This window comes from Fukomys damarensis, unplaced genomic scaffold, assembly GCF_012274545.1.
Source record: "Fukomys damarensis isolate Sample0158 unplaced genomic scaffold, DMR_v1.0_HiC HiC_scaffold_5, whole genome shotgun sequence".
NCBI classification, from domain to species: domain Eukaryota; kingdom Metazoa; phylum Chordata; class Mammalia; order Rodentia; family Bathyergidae; genus Fukomys; species Fukomys damarensis.
The window spans coordinates 39,905,333-39,918,836 of NW_022900917.1; the positions used below are offsets into that span (position 1 = coordinate 39,905,333).

The following is a 13,504-nucleotide window of genomic DNA, read 5'->3' on the forward strand; positions in this document are numbered from 1 at the left end:
TTCCTTTTTTTTTTTTTTTTTTTTCTCTTTCCCATTTGGCTGTGGTAGGGTTTGGCCATCTTCCTTTGCCAACTTCTGGGCTGGGGTGTGAGTCCTTCAGCTCTAAGACATCGATGAATTGTCCTTGGCACCTGAGGTAGCTGTTCCAGTAGGGTGACAGGAACAGAAGGTGAGATGATAAAGAGAATCAAAATTAGCAGAGTGAGGATAGAGATTTCAGTGGGCTAAGTGAGGAATGGGAGGTAGTGGCAGCAAGGCTGAATATTAAGGGCTTTGGTCCCAGAGCTTCCATGGTTATAAATCTTCTGGGAATAATCCATTAGTATTTGGTTGGCCATGCTCATTTTTGCTCTTTTTGGACCTAGAGTATAAGTTGATGTAATTGTGATCCAGAGGTTTTATTTTTCTTGGGCCAGTGCATTGAAACATATGGCAGTATTCTGTCCCTTGGATTATTTATAAAAGAAGAGCACATAGTTTAGGATTTTTCAGTACTAAGAGTCAAGGTCCAGATAATCTTCCAGATTTTTCTCTAAGCATCTGTGCTCACTGACTTTTACACTGATTTGTTTTAAAATAGGCTGAAAATAGATCAGGGAGGTAGAACGGTTCATTATGTCCTTTGATGGGTCTGGCTGGAGTTTAGCAGAGAAATGAGTTTCCTGCCTTGTGAGTAGAAGTTACGGAGATAGATGTAGAGATGTAGCTATGGGTACTTTCTATTTATTCCTACTTTTCGATACCTGTTTTCAATACAAATATTTCCATCCTGAAATTGCGCACTAAAAGGTAAAGGTGAAACTGGAAGCAAATCAGTATAATCTCAGAGAGAGAGCAAAGGGGGAATGTCCCTGATGACATCATGAAGGAAGAGGGTTTCTTGAGCCAACGAGCCACCTGTCTTGGGCAGGTGTATTATCAGAAATCATTACTTGTACTGTGTCAGTTATTCACTGCTTTGAGATTGCCTATATGGGGTGAAAAAGCCACATTTAAAAAAATATTAAGGTTGTGCTAAGTCTTAAAGGTTCAGGTCATTATGAGTGTTCAAGATACTCTAGGAATTAGAGTAAGCTGTCTTAGCCAAGAGTCAGTTTCTTCCACTGCATTAGTACAATTACCTAACTTCCTTCTACTGATGAAATTCCCCTAAAATGGAAATAAGCAGTAAGACTACTGTGTATTCTAGATCCTAATGATACCATTTATCTTAAATGCAAAGAAAAAATTATTTAAAAATGTGACTTCTCTTGGAATGTTCCTCTCCTCCCTCTGTGGAAATCAAGGACATTTGTTAACTTTCACAACTGCCTTTAATTATTATTCAAAGCTGAGCCTTATACCCCAGTGTTGCCAAGACCAACTCCTGAAATTGGGGTGCCAGCTTGGTCCTATGGGAAGTCTTTGGGGTCCACAAATACTTTGTTTCTGTGTGATCATATGGAAATCTGAATTTGTTTTTATATAACTATAAAACCAATATGTAATCCATGTAGATTTTAAAGATGTAAAAGCAAAGCAAAGTTTACTTTAGAATACATTTAAAACAATTGTATCTAATTAATGGAAAATGAAACAAAAGAAGAAGTAGTGGTCAACTTCACGGGTTTGTAAATCACTGTGCTGTTTTCTAGGATTCGATTCTTTTGATATTCTGCTTCTGTTCTGCTTGCTGTCTGGTGGGATCTACTCAAGAGATTTTTTTTTTTTTTTTTTTTTTTGGTCTTAATGCTTAGTTCTGCACACAGTGTTGCTTCCTCTGACTTAAAAATGAGTTTGTTCTAGCTTCAGTGTTGTGGTAGAACAAGAAAGAAAAAAAAAATGGTAAGACTGAGACTAAAGCTCTAATGAGTTTTTAGAACCAAAGGTTTTAATTCAACATAGAAACTTTGGAATAGTTTAGCTAATATTTAAATATGGATGTTTCTATGAAGGAGATGAATAGTCTTTGTAAAACAAAAAAACAAGGTACAGAAATGGTATATCTCAAGTTATGTTTTATAGAAAGTTAGATGCAGGAAAAGAAGAGAATCTCATGTGAATAGACATTCAAATATATAATTATCCTTTCTTTAAACTGAAGTTGTACTTTATGGCATTTCACTGTATGCATGTATGACTTTGATTATTGAGCTAAGATTGGGAAGCATTTGTGACCAAACAGTGATATGTGTGGGAGGGTATTTTTCTATATTTACCAGCTTCTGAAAATGAACAGATAGATAAGCTGTCACTAACTGATTTAGGTGCATTGTGGGCAGGCATCAAGACTGAAGGTGGATTGTCACAGTCTCAGTCACCTGGACAGACGGGATTTCTCAGCTATGGCACAAGCTTTGGTACCCCTCAACCTGGACAGGCACCATATAGCTACCAGATGCAAGGTCTGTATACATCTGACATTACTGCTTTCCTTGACCCTGTAGGCTGACAGCTGATTTCTAAAGTACAGCCTGATATTCCCTGCAGACAGTAAATGATGATGGTGAGAGGACTGGTCTTAGAGACAGGACTCTACTTACAGTTTGCCTCCTCACTCACCAGCTCTCTGGGCCTAATTTAGGCCCATTTATAACACCAAGGAGTTAGACTGAACAATTTGTAAGGTTCTATTCCAAGAGGTCTACAATTTCTTGTTAAAGCCAAACTTTTCTGCTTTTGTGTCTTATGGATTAGAAAAACGAATGAAGAATAAAGTGAAGTCAGGCATGCAAGAGGTTGCCACGTGGTACCTGCTAAAAATTCTTATACTCAATGTTACCAACCAGCTCTCCTAAATGGACTGTGTTCCTTTATTTTCATGGTAGAATATGGGTTGGAGACTGGCAATAATAGCTCTGATATTCAGAATGTGACAAGTGTTGACTTAATAATCTACCAAAGTAGGGGAAAGGAAGAAGGGAGGAGAAAAATATGAGAAAAGAAAAAATGGATACAAAGTCTTTGGAAATAGGGAAGGGTGGAGGAAGTGAAGCGAGGGAAGGAGAATGTGGAAAAAATAAGAACCAAGATACATCATGTAAAGTTACAAAATCCTAGTGATGAGATTAACTGTACTGTATACCTAAAAAGTATAATGAAGTTAATGAAAAAATAGTAATAATCTACCAAAGATCGGGATATCGGCATTATAGCTACCCAGTGGATCTTCAAGGTAATGATGTCAAGAACTAGTCCTCTGGTTCTGTTTTTGAAACTATAGACAAAATGTATAGTCTAAACACAAATCAGGTGGAATGACAGCTGAGAGTTTATATTGTCCAAGCGTTTTCAATAATATACAGATATTACTTATCATTAGCTGACTGTTATTGTGCATATGTATCTGTAAAACATTTGAAAATAGGTCTCATATAATTTAAGCACTCTTCTAATATCTTGGTTTTAACCACAAATCAATTTAACAAACCATATTTAGTGTTCTAATAGTGTTAACTCAACATTGAATTAAGTCTGTAATTATCACATTTTGATTTATGTTTTTCATTTTTACATCTATTATTTTATTTATTACATTACTACTCTTTGTTACAGATAGATTAGAAAATACAGAGAAATAAAATAATTACAGCAATACATTTCATATGTTTAATTATATATAATATATATATATTCATATATTCTCCTAGGTATACAGTATAGGACTATATTTTATAATACTGTATTACAACCTACTGCATTAATGAATTATGACCATTCATTAATAAACCATTCATCATTAAATATTAATGAATTAATATTTCATATTAATGAAATATGAATATATTATCATCTTTTCACATTAATGTTTTTTTCTACCATCATTTTAATGGCCGCATGATGTTTATACGTGTATTGTATTTAACGGATCCTCTATTATTGGACATCTAGAGTAACACTGTGCATATCTTAACCACATTTTAAGTTATTTGCTTCATTCTTTGGAAAAGTTTAAGTGTAGGATTTCTAGGTAAAATGTTTTACACTCTTTTGAGAGTTTCTGATATATTTACATGAAGAAGAGCTATATATAAGAGTGGACACTTGGATAGTATCTTTGAAAGAATTGTCATTTTGATAGTACAAGATTTTGTTTTCATATTCATTTTTTAAAAACAAGGAGATAAATTTTTTCTTCTCTTCACTGGTACTATTTATCTTTGTCTTATTATTTCTTGTTTTGTTTTGAGTTTTTTGTTTTGTTTTTCAAACCAGGGTCTCACTGTGTACTTCAGGCTGGCCTTGACCTCACTGTGTATCCCAGGCTAGCCCTGAACTTGCAGCAATCCTCCTGCCTCAGCTTCCCAAGTGTCTTATTATTTCGTATACTAATATTCTTAATCTTTTATACTATTTTTTTGTTTTGTTTGTTTTGTTTTTGTTTTTGGTACCAGATATCGAACTCCAATCCTTGCGCTTGTGAAGCAAGCAGGGGAACCACTGAGCTAAATCCCCGGGCCTCTTTTATACTGTTTTATAAATATATTTACAGTTTATTATTTTTTAACTTTTAGCAATCTTGGTTTTATGAACCAGGATTCATTAATCTTTTCACATTTGCTTTTGCCTTTGACATAAAAAAGTCTTCATTATAAAGTTTTAATACATGGGATGGCTATAAAACAAACACTATTGTAACAGACAGCATTTGTATTTAGAAAGATGTTACTTATGTACCAGATTCCAAAACATTCAGACTGTCTTGGGAAAGAACTAAATTTTTACACATTCTGAATATCAATTGAGCAAAGGAATAAAAAGAACAAACAGTGACAGAGACAAATTCATTAATGAGTTTAACAGTCCAAGGCTCTAGTAATGAAAGAAATCATAAAGCAGACAAAATAAAAGTCATAGAACTTTCATTCTTACTAAGTGATAAGACAACCACTGGACATTGAATCCTCCTGGGGGAGAAGCAGTTCCGCAGATGAGAAGGAGGCAGATTCAGTGCCCTCTGTAGAGCAGAGGTAGCCAGTGTGTGGTGTTAAGCCTCGCAGTTACTAGACCACCATGAGCTAAGTATAGAAACTGAGAGTTCGTGTTTTAAACCTTTCATACTCAGCAGTAAATTTTAGGTTTGTAGACTGTAATCTTTTTATTTCATGTTTTTAGCAATATGCTGGTTAGCATATCTCTGTTGTCAGCTTGTAAAGGAGTAGAATATCTCTTACTTAAAGGGCTTGAGACCAGGAATATTTTTGATTTTAGATTTTTAGAATATTTGCATGTACATAATGAGATATCTTGAAGATAAGAACCAAGTCAAAACAAGAATGCATTATGTTTCGTGCACACTTTAGACACATAGCCCGAGGGAAGGTAATTTTATGCAATGTTTATAGTTCTCTGGTGTGTTGACTGTGACCTGTCACATGAGGGCAAATGTGAAATATTCCATTTGTGGTGACACATTGGCACACAAAAATTTTAAATGTTGGAGCATTTTGGATTTGGGGATTAGGGATGCTCAAATTGTATGATACAAGATAGTTACCTTTTTATGTTTAATCTTGGTCTTCCCTTGAATCAAAGCCTGATGTAGCAAAGATCATTCATCAGAGGACAACCAGCTCTCAGAGCATAGCAAAGAGTTAAGGTAACAAAGAGTGGAAATAAATAGAGGAAAAGAAAATCTTTAGGGTGCAAAGCTCCTGATGTTTAAAAAGAAATGAGGATATACATAACAGTAAAGTAGGGATTGCTCTTATACTATAGATTTTGTTGCATCTGGACTTAATAAACATCACATTAAAACATTTTAGTGTTTTTGTACATCCCTTGCTTGAATGACCTTTTCAGTGCGATTTTAGAATTCATTTTTCATGGCTGAGTTGTTATTTTACGTAATTGTTTGATGGTAATTCATTCAGTTTTAAACTATTAGACATAATATAACTTTCATATACCAATCTAGATAATTATATACTATTCAGCTAGAAACTTAACTTGCCAGTGATGGTGATGGATAATCGTATGAAGAATCCTACAAAATGCATATGGCCAGATTTGGTTGCATAACTAAACTTCAACTTATACTCCGTAAATTTTAAGTGGAATTTGAAAAATACTTTGCCATCATTGATTCTTTGCCAAATTTTGGGAATGTTTCAACTTTCAAGTTTATTTTCAATGAATTTTTTTAAATTGTAGTAATTTCTATGTCTAAAATGATTCTCAAAATTCCTCAAATTCTTCTAAGCCTACAGGAATCATAGCCAGTGATTCTTGTTTCTACTGATTTCACCTTACAGCTAGAATTTTGAAGAATGGTATATTTATTTTGTCATCTGAGGATATTTTTGCCTTATTTGTGCTCTGGGAAGATATTTTGAACCTTTAGAGTATAGGAAGTGGTGATTATCTATGCAGAGATTTAGCGCCTAGGATTTAACACATTCCCACTGACTGCCTCACAGGCAGCTTCTACCACTCAACGGGACTGTCTCTTGCTGCCCAACAGGACAGTCATGCATGTACAGCCCTGTCATGAATGTGTTAATAACATTAGAATTTCATAATAATAGAGAAATATTCTAGTAGCCCAGAAATTAATGAACTTAACTGTGATGTGTGTGCTTCCCCTAAGTGCTATGCTAGTTGATCTAAAGAGCATATGTGATGACGTCCTCATGGACCCATTCGACTCAGGCCTGGAGTGAAGACACAACGAAAGCCTGAAGCCTGGTTCGCAGAATACTTCTGGAGCCACACTGTGGGTCCGTGCTTCTGCCACCAGTGTCTGTGGGCTTTCAGCGTGAGATGTAGCTTTTTCACATCTCTGTTTTATGTCTCAAAGATGGGAGTGACATCTACTCCCACAGTAGCGTTGTGAGGTTTAATCGAAACTTCTCTCAGTACATCGCTCTGACAATGTGTGGTACATAGGAAGAACGCAAGTAGTTGTTTTCATCATTACTACGCTCATTGTGGTGGTGATGTGGTTACTAATATTTTAGTAGTTCTGATTATGGTCTGGCTTTCTAAAAACATTCCAGAGGTGCATATATGTGTGTGTGTGTTTATGCAAACACATACAATATAATTAAAATTTAGCATGTATTGTGTAACAAAATAAAAATGGATGTTTACATTTTTTTTTTTTTTTACCAACAAAGAGAATTTGAAGAACTCAATAATCCCAGAAAGAAGAGCTAGCTCTAACCTAGTATTCTGGCATGGAAGGAAATTTACTGTCAAAAAGGTTATGCTTCTGAACATAAAGATTATAAAGCCATGTTGGCCAAAGTAGTGATGGGCTGTTGGTAGTGGGACAGGGTGGGAAGTGCAGAAGAACCGTTAACAAAACATAATGGTAGGGAGGGAGAATCATCCACCTTGTGCCATAGTCAGACTGCAGTCACCTCTCTACTTTGAGTGCAAGGAATAAGTAGAAATAACGAAGAAAAGATAAGTGTTTAAACTGAAATTCAATTTAGAAGATGGAAGATGGGGATGTGACCAGCTTTGCTATGGAGAAGTGGAAGGCTGCAGTGCCCTTATAACAAAATAAAATTATAGCTGATATTTACTGAACACTTTTTATTTGCCAAGGACTATTCTACTGATTTCATTTGTATCATCTCATATAATCTTTACAACTCTGAACAGTGACTTTAAAGGCTATGAACCCGAAAATACTGAATAATGCATAAAGCTAGAAGTTAGTTTAGTTTCTATAGTATAAGCAGTTACTCAAGGACTGCAACTCAAAATGCAAATGGAGAGCACCCTAATTCTGCCATATTGGATACGCATCTAAGTAAATTGCAGCACCTAGAGAAGACTACAAAAAGCGCAATATTGTTGCCTGTAGTCTAAGGTTTGCGTCTAAGGATAGAGGTGATCTTTAGAACTGAGACATTGTATTACACAGCTATATATATAACTAGTCATTGTTTTATTGCTCGTGAAGCACTAGAAAAAAATTTTTAGAGGACCCATTTCCAAGCACTATTTGTGCTTTCACACTTTCACAGTTCTTAAGGAACAGATTTATTTGGCAGTTCCTGGCCATTTCACCACCGTGCAGCCTTAGAGCTGGGCCAGCCTTGCGTGGTGCCAAAATTTAGTCCAAATGATCCTTCTGGACCCTTCTACACCAATATTCAATGCTCTGTCAAAGCAGGCAGGCTTCTGTAACAATGGCCTGTGGTGCTTTAGGCCAAAGAAGAATGAGATAGATTGTTGTTGTGCATATACTAGCCCTAAAAATGCCTTGAAATAAAATCTCAGTGGTTAGGAAATCTGATTGCTTTTACTTTTGCTGCAAGGTTACTAAAAAAAATTCTATTTCTGCTTGATTTCTTTTGTACAATTAGTGAAAGATTAGAAATTTCAATTCAACTGAGAAAGATAAAACTATTCTTGTTCATAGACAACTGTAGAGTTCACCTTGAGGAGTGAAATCTTTGCCTGTTTGTTTTTGATATCTTCCTGTTCTCCAGTGTTAGCCTTAATATTTCTGGAATAAGACTTGGAAGGGTCTGCAGAAGTTTTCCTCCACACACCCTTGGCAAAGTTTCTGCAGGTGCACTAGCTGAAGGGGTAGGTGTAGAGGGGGAAAAAAGCTTGGAGAACCCAGGACATGGTGTGTAGCAAATGTAGATCATGTTTTCTTTGCTACTCACTAATTGAAGAGTGTTATGCATGAGTTTGTGTGTGCCTACAAGCGTGCATGTACACAGAGTGAGAAAACCATGTAGGAGCAGTTAGTGTAGCCTCAGATTTACTGACAAACTTTACAGACTTTCTGCTCAGTATGTCACAAATAGCCTTTATTCTCCACTTATGTAAAAATGGCAACTTGCTTGATATCAAGCTCTGAGTTTTGGTTTTTTAAAAATGCAAAGTCTGGAGATACCAGTAACATCACTATCTCTTTAAATTCCATACAGAGTATAGATAGTTCATCTAGCACAGAAAGCAAAAGACTATGTTCATAATGATGGTTCTGAATTGTGTGGTGAAACTAGAATTTTCTTAGTAATGTATTGGAGGTAAAAATGTGTGTAGCTCACTTGCAAAAGACTTTACGCACATGAAAACAAAACATTAAAGTGAAGTTATGTCATCAACCTAGTTAAACCTCAGCTTTGGGAAAACCCAACCTTTCATAGCTATGTTCTGTTGACTGTAGACTGTTGAAGGTGATGACCATCTTCATTCATATTTGTATCTCTCTACTATTACTATCTCTAAATATACAAGTCATCATTAACTATAGAGAGGTCTCTGCCCCAATTAAAATTAGAGAATAAGAGTCACCAAAACTGTAGTAACATTTACCTGAAAAATTGAATCTGGAATAAGCACAATAAAAAATTCAGTTAATAGCTGGTGGCACATACTTGTAATCTCAATGCTCTGGGAGGCTGAGGCAGGAGGATCACAAATTTGAGTCTTGCCTGGGGAACTTAGCAAGACCCTGCCTCAATATAAAAAGGGCTAGGGATGTAACTCAGTGAAAAGACCATGAGTTCAATCCCAGTACTATGAAAATAAAAATAAATTTTAAAAAGAAAATAGTCTTAACCTAACTAGTGGATTGAGAGCCAGTTTGGGATATCTCAGAATCACCATAACAGAGATACAAAATGCCTCACTTAAGCATTTTATTGCCCCAGAATAGCAGTGACAGTGTGGGGCATTCCTGTCATTCTATAGGAGGGAAAGGGTCAGGATTTGCCATGAGAGATGGGAGGTATTCCACAGATGTACACATACTAAGCCCACAGCTTTGGAAACTGCTTTATTTTCCTGTTGGCTTTATTGCTCTCACTTAGAGAGAAAAACAAAAAAAACAAAAAACCTCAAATTCTAACTCTGTGTTGGAGACTGACATTCGAATGAGTGAAGAGAAACAGTAAATCAGGGCAGAAATGTGCAAAAGGATTTGTGGAGGGGCACACAGGCCCACTGCTCTCCACGCCTCACATATCCATGGCTTATGATGAAGTGAGAATGATCTAAGAACATGTCTCTTGTTGCTGACTATAGCTTTTCAAATGTGTAGCTGAACTGTTCGTTATTAGTCACTTAGAACCTCAGCAAAATGTAGCTATGCTTCGAAAGTTTTTCACTATCTACAGATAGAGTTTTTTTCTAAAATTATGACTCCAAAAATAGTCTGAGTTAAATAGTTATTAAACCTTTTCATTATCTGCTATGATAAAACTTTTGAGATTCATACAATCAGACATAAAATGACCTGATGGGGTAGGGATAGGAGAATCACTATGGATGTGAACATGTCAGTGTTCTTCTTAATTGCTTTGCCGGTCAACTCATTTACTTTTCAGTTTTTGCCCTTTTTTATACTCTAGAGTTTTGCGGGTGTTTTTGCTAGGTTAATTTTGTTAAAAAAAAAAACATTCTATTTCAGTTCATTTGGCATCTTGTGTTACCAAAAGTGATAAAAATTGTGTGGAAACCTCTTTAAATCCAGGTATAGCGATAATTTGTGATGAATACCAATTTTATTGTCTACTTGAGCTATTTTAATTAAAATATGCAGGAATATATCAAGAAAAACCAGTGTAAAGGCTTTTGATCTTTATTACCTAAGTTAAAATTTTCTTTGAAGATAAGGTAGGATACAAATGAAAACTTGATGCTTCAGGATCCATCTTTTACTAAAGGGGAAAAGCTCTGGTTTTCAATAGCCCATCTGGCCTTCTGAGTCAACTCCCCAAGGACCTGTGCTAACTTCTGCTGCATGGATCATGCCTGATGATGGACATAGCCCATGGCAAAGAGGCCAGGGAAGGAAAGCAAATGGACTTCTGTGAAAATACACAAGGGACAAACAGTATCCTGCTTGCTGAGTAAGTGCTAGAAAACTCTCTAAAACATGGAAGCACAGACAGGCCCCGGCAGGTTCCAGCTTTCTTACTTTGGCTGAAATTCTGGTTTTTAATGTGAGCTGTTGTTCTCTGTGAAGTAGACCTTTGACCTACGTGCTACTCCTTAAAAAAAAAAGAAAAAATTTTTTTTGAGGTTGTAACTGGGCATTGGTCTCTAGGTTAAGTCACACTGAGAACATTGATTTAATATCTTAAATCATCTTATAAGTCAACATAGGCTGTGTTCTTAACTATGAAAAAGTAAGGGAGATGTATGAATAAAAGCTTTTGGGGCTGGTTTGTTTTTAAACTGTAATTGCTTAACACTTATAGGACTGGCTAGACCCTACAGGAACTTCTAGCAAGACTGTTTATTGTTTGTTATAGTTGACAAGGCTGCCACCCTTTCTTTGTAGGAACGCTTCTCAGTGACAGGAAGAAAGCTAAATTTTGTCATTTACTGTCTCTGAACAACTTTGTATAATCTGCTTTTAAATTTACTACCCTAGAAAAGAGTTACACTAAAATCTTTTAGAAATAAAAGAATTCCAAATTCATTGTACTTCTTAGGTGTCATTATCACTTTTATTTTATTTTATTTTATTTATTTATTTATTTTGGCACCACGCATCAAACTCAGGACATTGCACTTGTGAGGCAGGCGGCGGCACCACAGAGCTGCATCCCCAGTCCTCATCTCTATTCTTGGTGTATGTGTGTGAATTTTAACCAAAAATCAGCCTACTTCTTATAATATTGAATTCTCTTTCAGCATTACTGGTTCAGCAAATCTAAAGAGTAGATCTGGTGTGGTACATTAGAGAACAGTGACCTGAGCTCTCTAACCAAGATGCTATGTACAAATCCTTGGCCCCGACACTTGTTGAATGGAGATAAAGATCCTACTCAGCTGTCTCATGAGGTGCTGTTGGAAATCACCTAAAACAATAGATGGAAATATCAAAATCTAAAATACACCAAAAACATAGATTGTGAGTGATCTTGAGCAAAAAGGGTAAAGCTGATGGTATCATGCATCTGATTTCAGCATATTTTGCAAAACTACACTAGCCAACGCAGTATGATATTGGCATTAAAAGCAAACACATAGACTAATGAAACAGAATAAAGATCCAGAAATACATCTGTGCATCTGTAGTGAACTAATTTTCTACAAAAGTGATAAGAATACCTACTGGGGAAAGGGCAGTCTTTTCAATAAGTGGTGGTGAAAAAATTGGATATCCGTGTGCAAAAGAAACTACATTCCATCTCTTACTACATATACAAATCAACTCGAATTAATAAAATAGAGTATTATTGCATTGTGATTTTAAAGTTTTTCATATGCAGGCGAAACTCTTATTTTCATCAGTATGCTTGTGATATGTCACCAACACGAGGCCTTCCAGAGTGAGTGGTCTTTCAGGAGGCCTGTGTGTGTGCCATAACAGCACTGTTAAATTGAGATGCCAACAGCTGGACTAACCAGAGTAACTTTAAGCTAGGATGCCACATGTGCTCAAGGCTAAACTCTGTGAGATTTTATGATCTGTTCAAAATCTATGACATTGACAGGCCAGAGATATAGCTCAGTGGTTCTACTACCTGCCTTGCAAGCACAAGGACCTGAGTTTGATCCCCGATACCAAAAAAAAAAAAAAATCTGACATTTAATCAACTTAAAAATGTTTTTAATTTGAAATTATTCTGAACTTTATTTCTTAGAGACAATAAAAATATTTGAACTTCAGAACATGCTTACAGGTCTTGCATTCAATAATCTATATATTTAAATCTAAAATTATGATTAAAATCTTTATATTTGTTATTTTAATTCTACAAATTTATGGTATACATAATTAAGTGATAATTCAATAATTTCATATAAGTATGCAGTGCATAATATCTGATCTTTAAAGAATAACTTTATATAAATTTTCAAAGCATACAAAATCAGCAATGTGTCTTTCAGATAGTATTTTAAAAATAATCTCAATCTGGGCCAGGAATTTAGCTCAGTGATGCCGCTGCCTGGCTTTCAAGTGCAAGGTCCAGAGTTTGATCCTGGGCACAAAACAAAAATCACAAAAACATGAGAAAACAAAATAAATTCAATTATTTATTTGACCATTTTTTCGTTCCTTGTTTTTTTAATTTCTAAATTTTGAATCTTTAAAAGTTTCCCTCTTTTTAAAAATTATTTATTTCTGAAAATGCTACCACTACCTTCCTCAAAGACATTCTGCCACACTATGGAGAGCCTTCCTCTTGACCTACACCTGACCCCTACGGAGGCTGTGTTCTCACTGAAACCTTCCGTCCCTTGCCCTAGGTTGAAATCTTAAGTGACAGTTCTGTTTCCCATTTACTTGAGTCCGGATGGAGCCCTTCAAGGACAGTTGGACATGGTTTACTCATATTCATCATTATGTGAAACAGATTTGATAAATATACAAATAACTTAAGGACAGGATCAGGATGCAGACAAGAGAAAGGAAAATGTGTATAAGACTGGTCTAAGAAAGAGGTAAATTACCCAGTGTCAGTTATTGGTGAGCTGAATGAAGCTCCTAGAAGGTAAAATCAGTACAAACAGGCATAGTGAAGGAAGGCTTGTTGGAAAGATAGGACCCCAGCTAGGCATTGAAGGATGGAAAATGGAGTGAGTGAGGGGCACA

The 13,504-nt window shown here is 35.8% G+C and overlaps 1 protein-coding gene across 15 annotated transcripts in view; it reads left to right on the top strand.

Annotated features, from left to right (window-relative positions):
* Eya1 (EYA transcriptional coactivator and phosphatase 1) overlaps nt 1-13,504 on the top strand; it is a 419,270-nt gene that overhangs the window by 289,082 nt on the left and 116,684 nt on the right. For 13 of the 15 annotated variants that reach the window (XM_019205234.2, XM_019205233.2, XM_033760575.1 and 10 more), the window contains one exon: nt 2,247-2,384. In XM_019205234.2, coding sequence (XP_019060779.1) covers nt 2,247-2,384 — 138 coding nt within the window. The remainder of the gene's footprint in view (nt 1-2,246; nt 2,385-13,504) is intronic. The other 2 variants (XM_010609018.2, XM_010609019.2) reach the window with 1 other exon arrangement.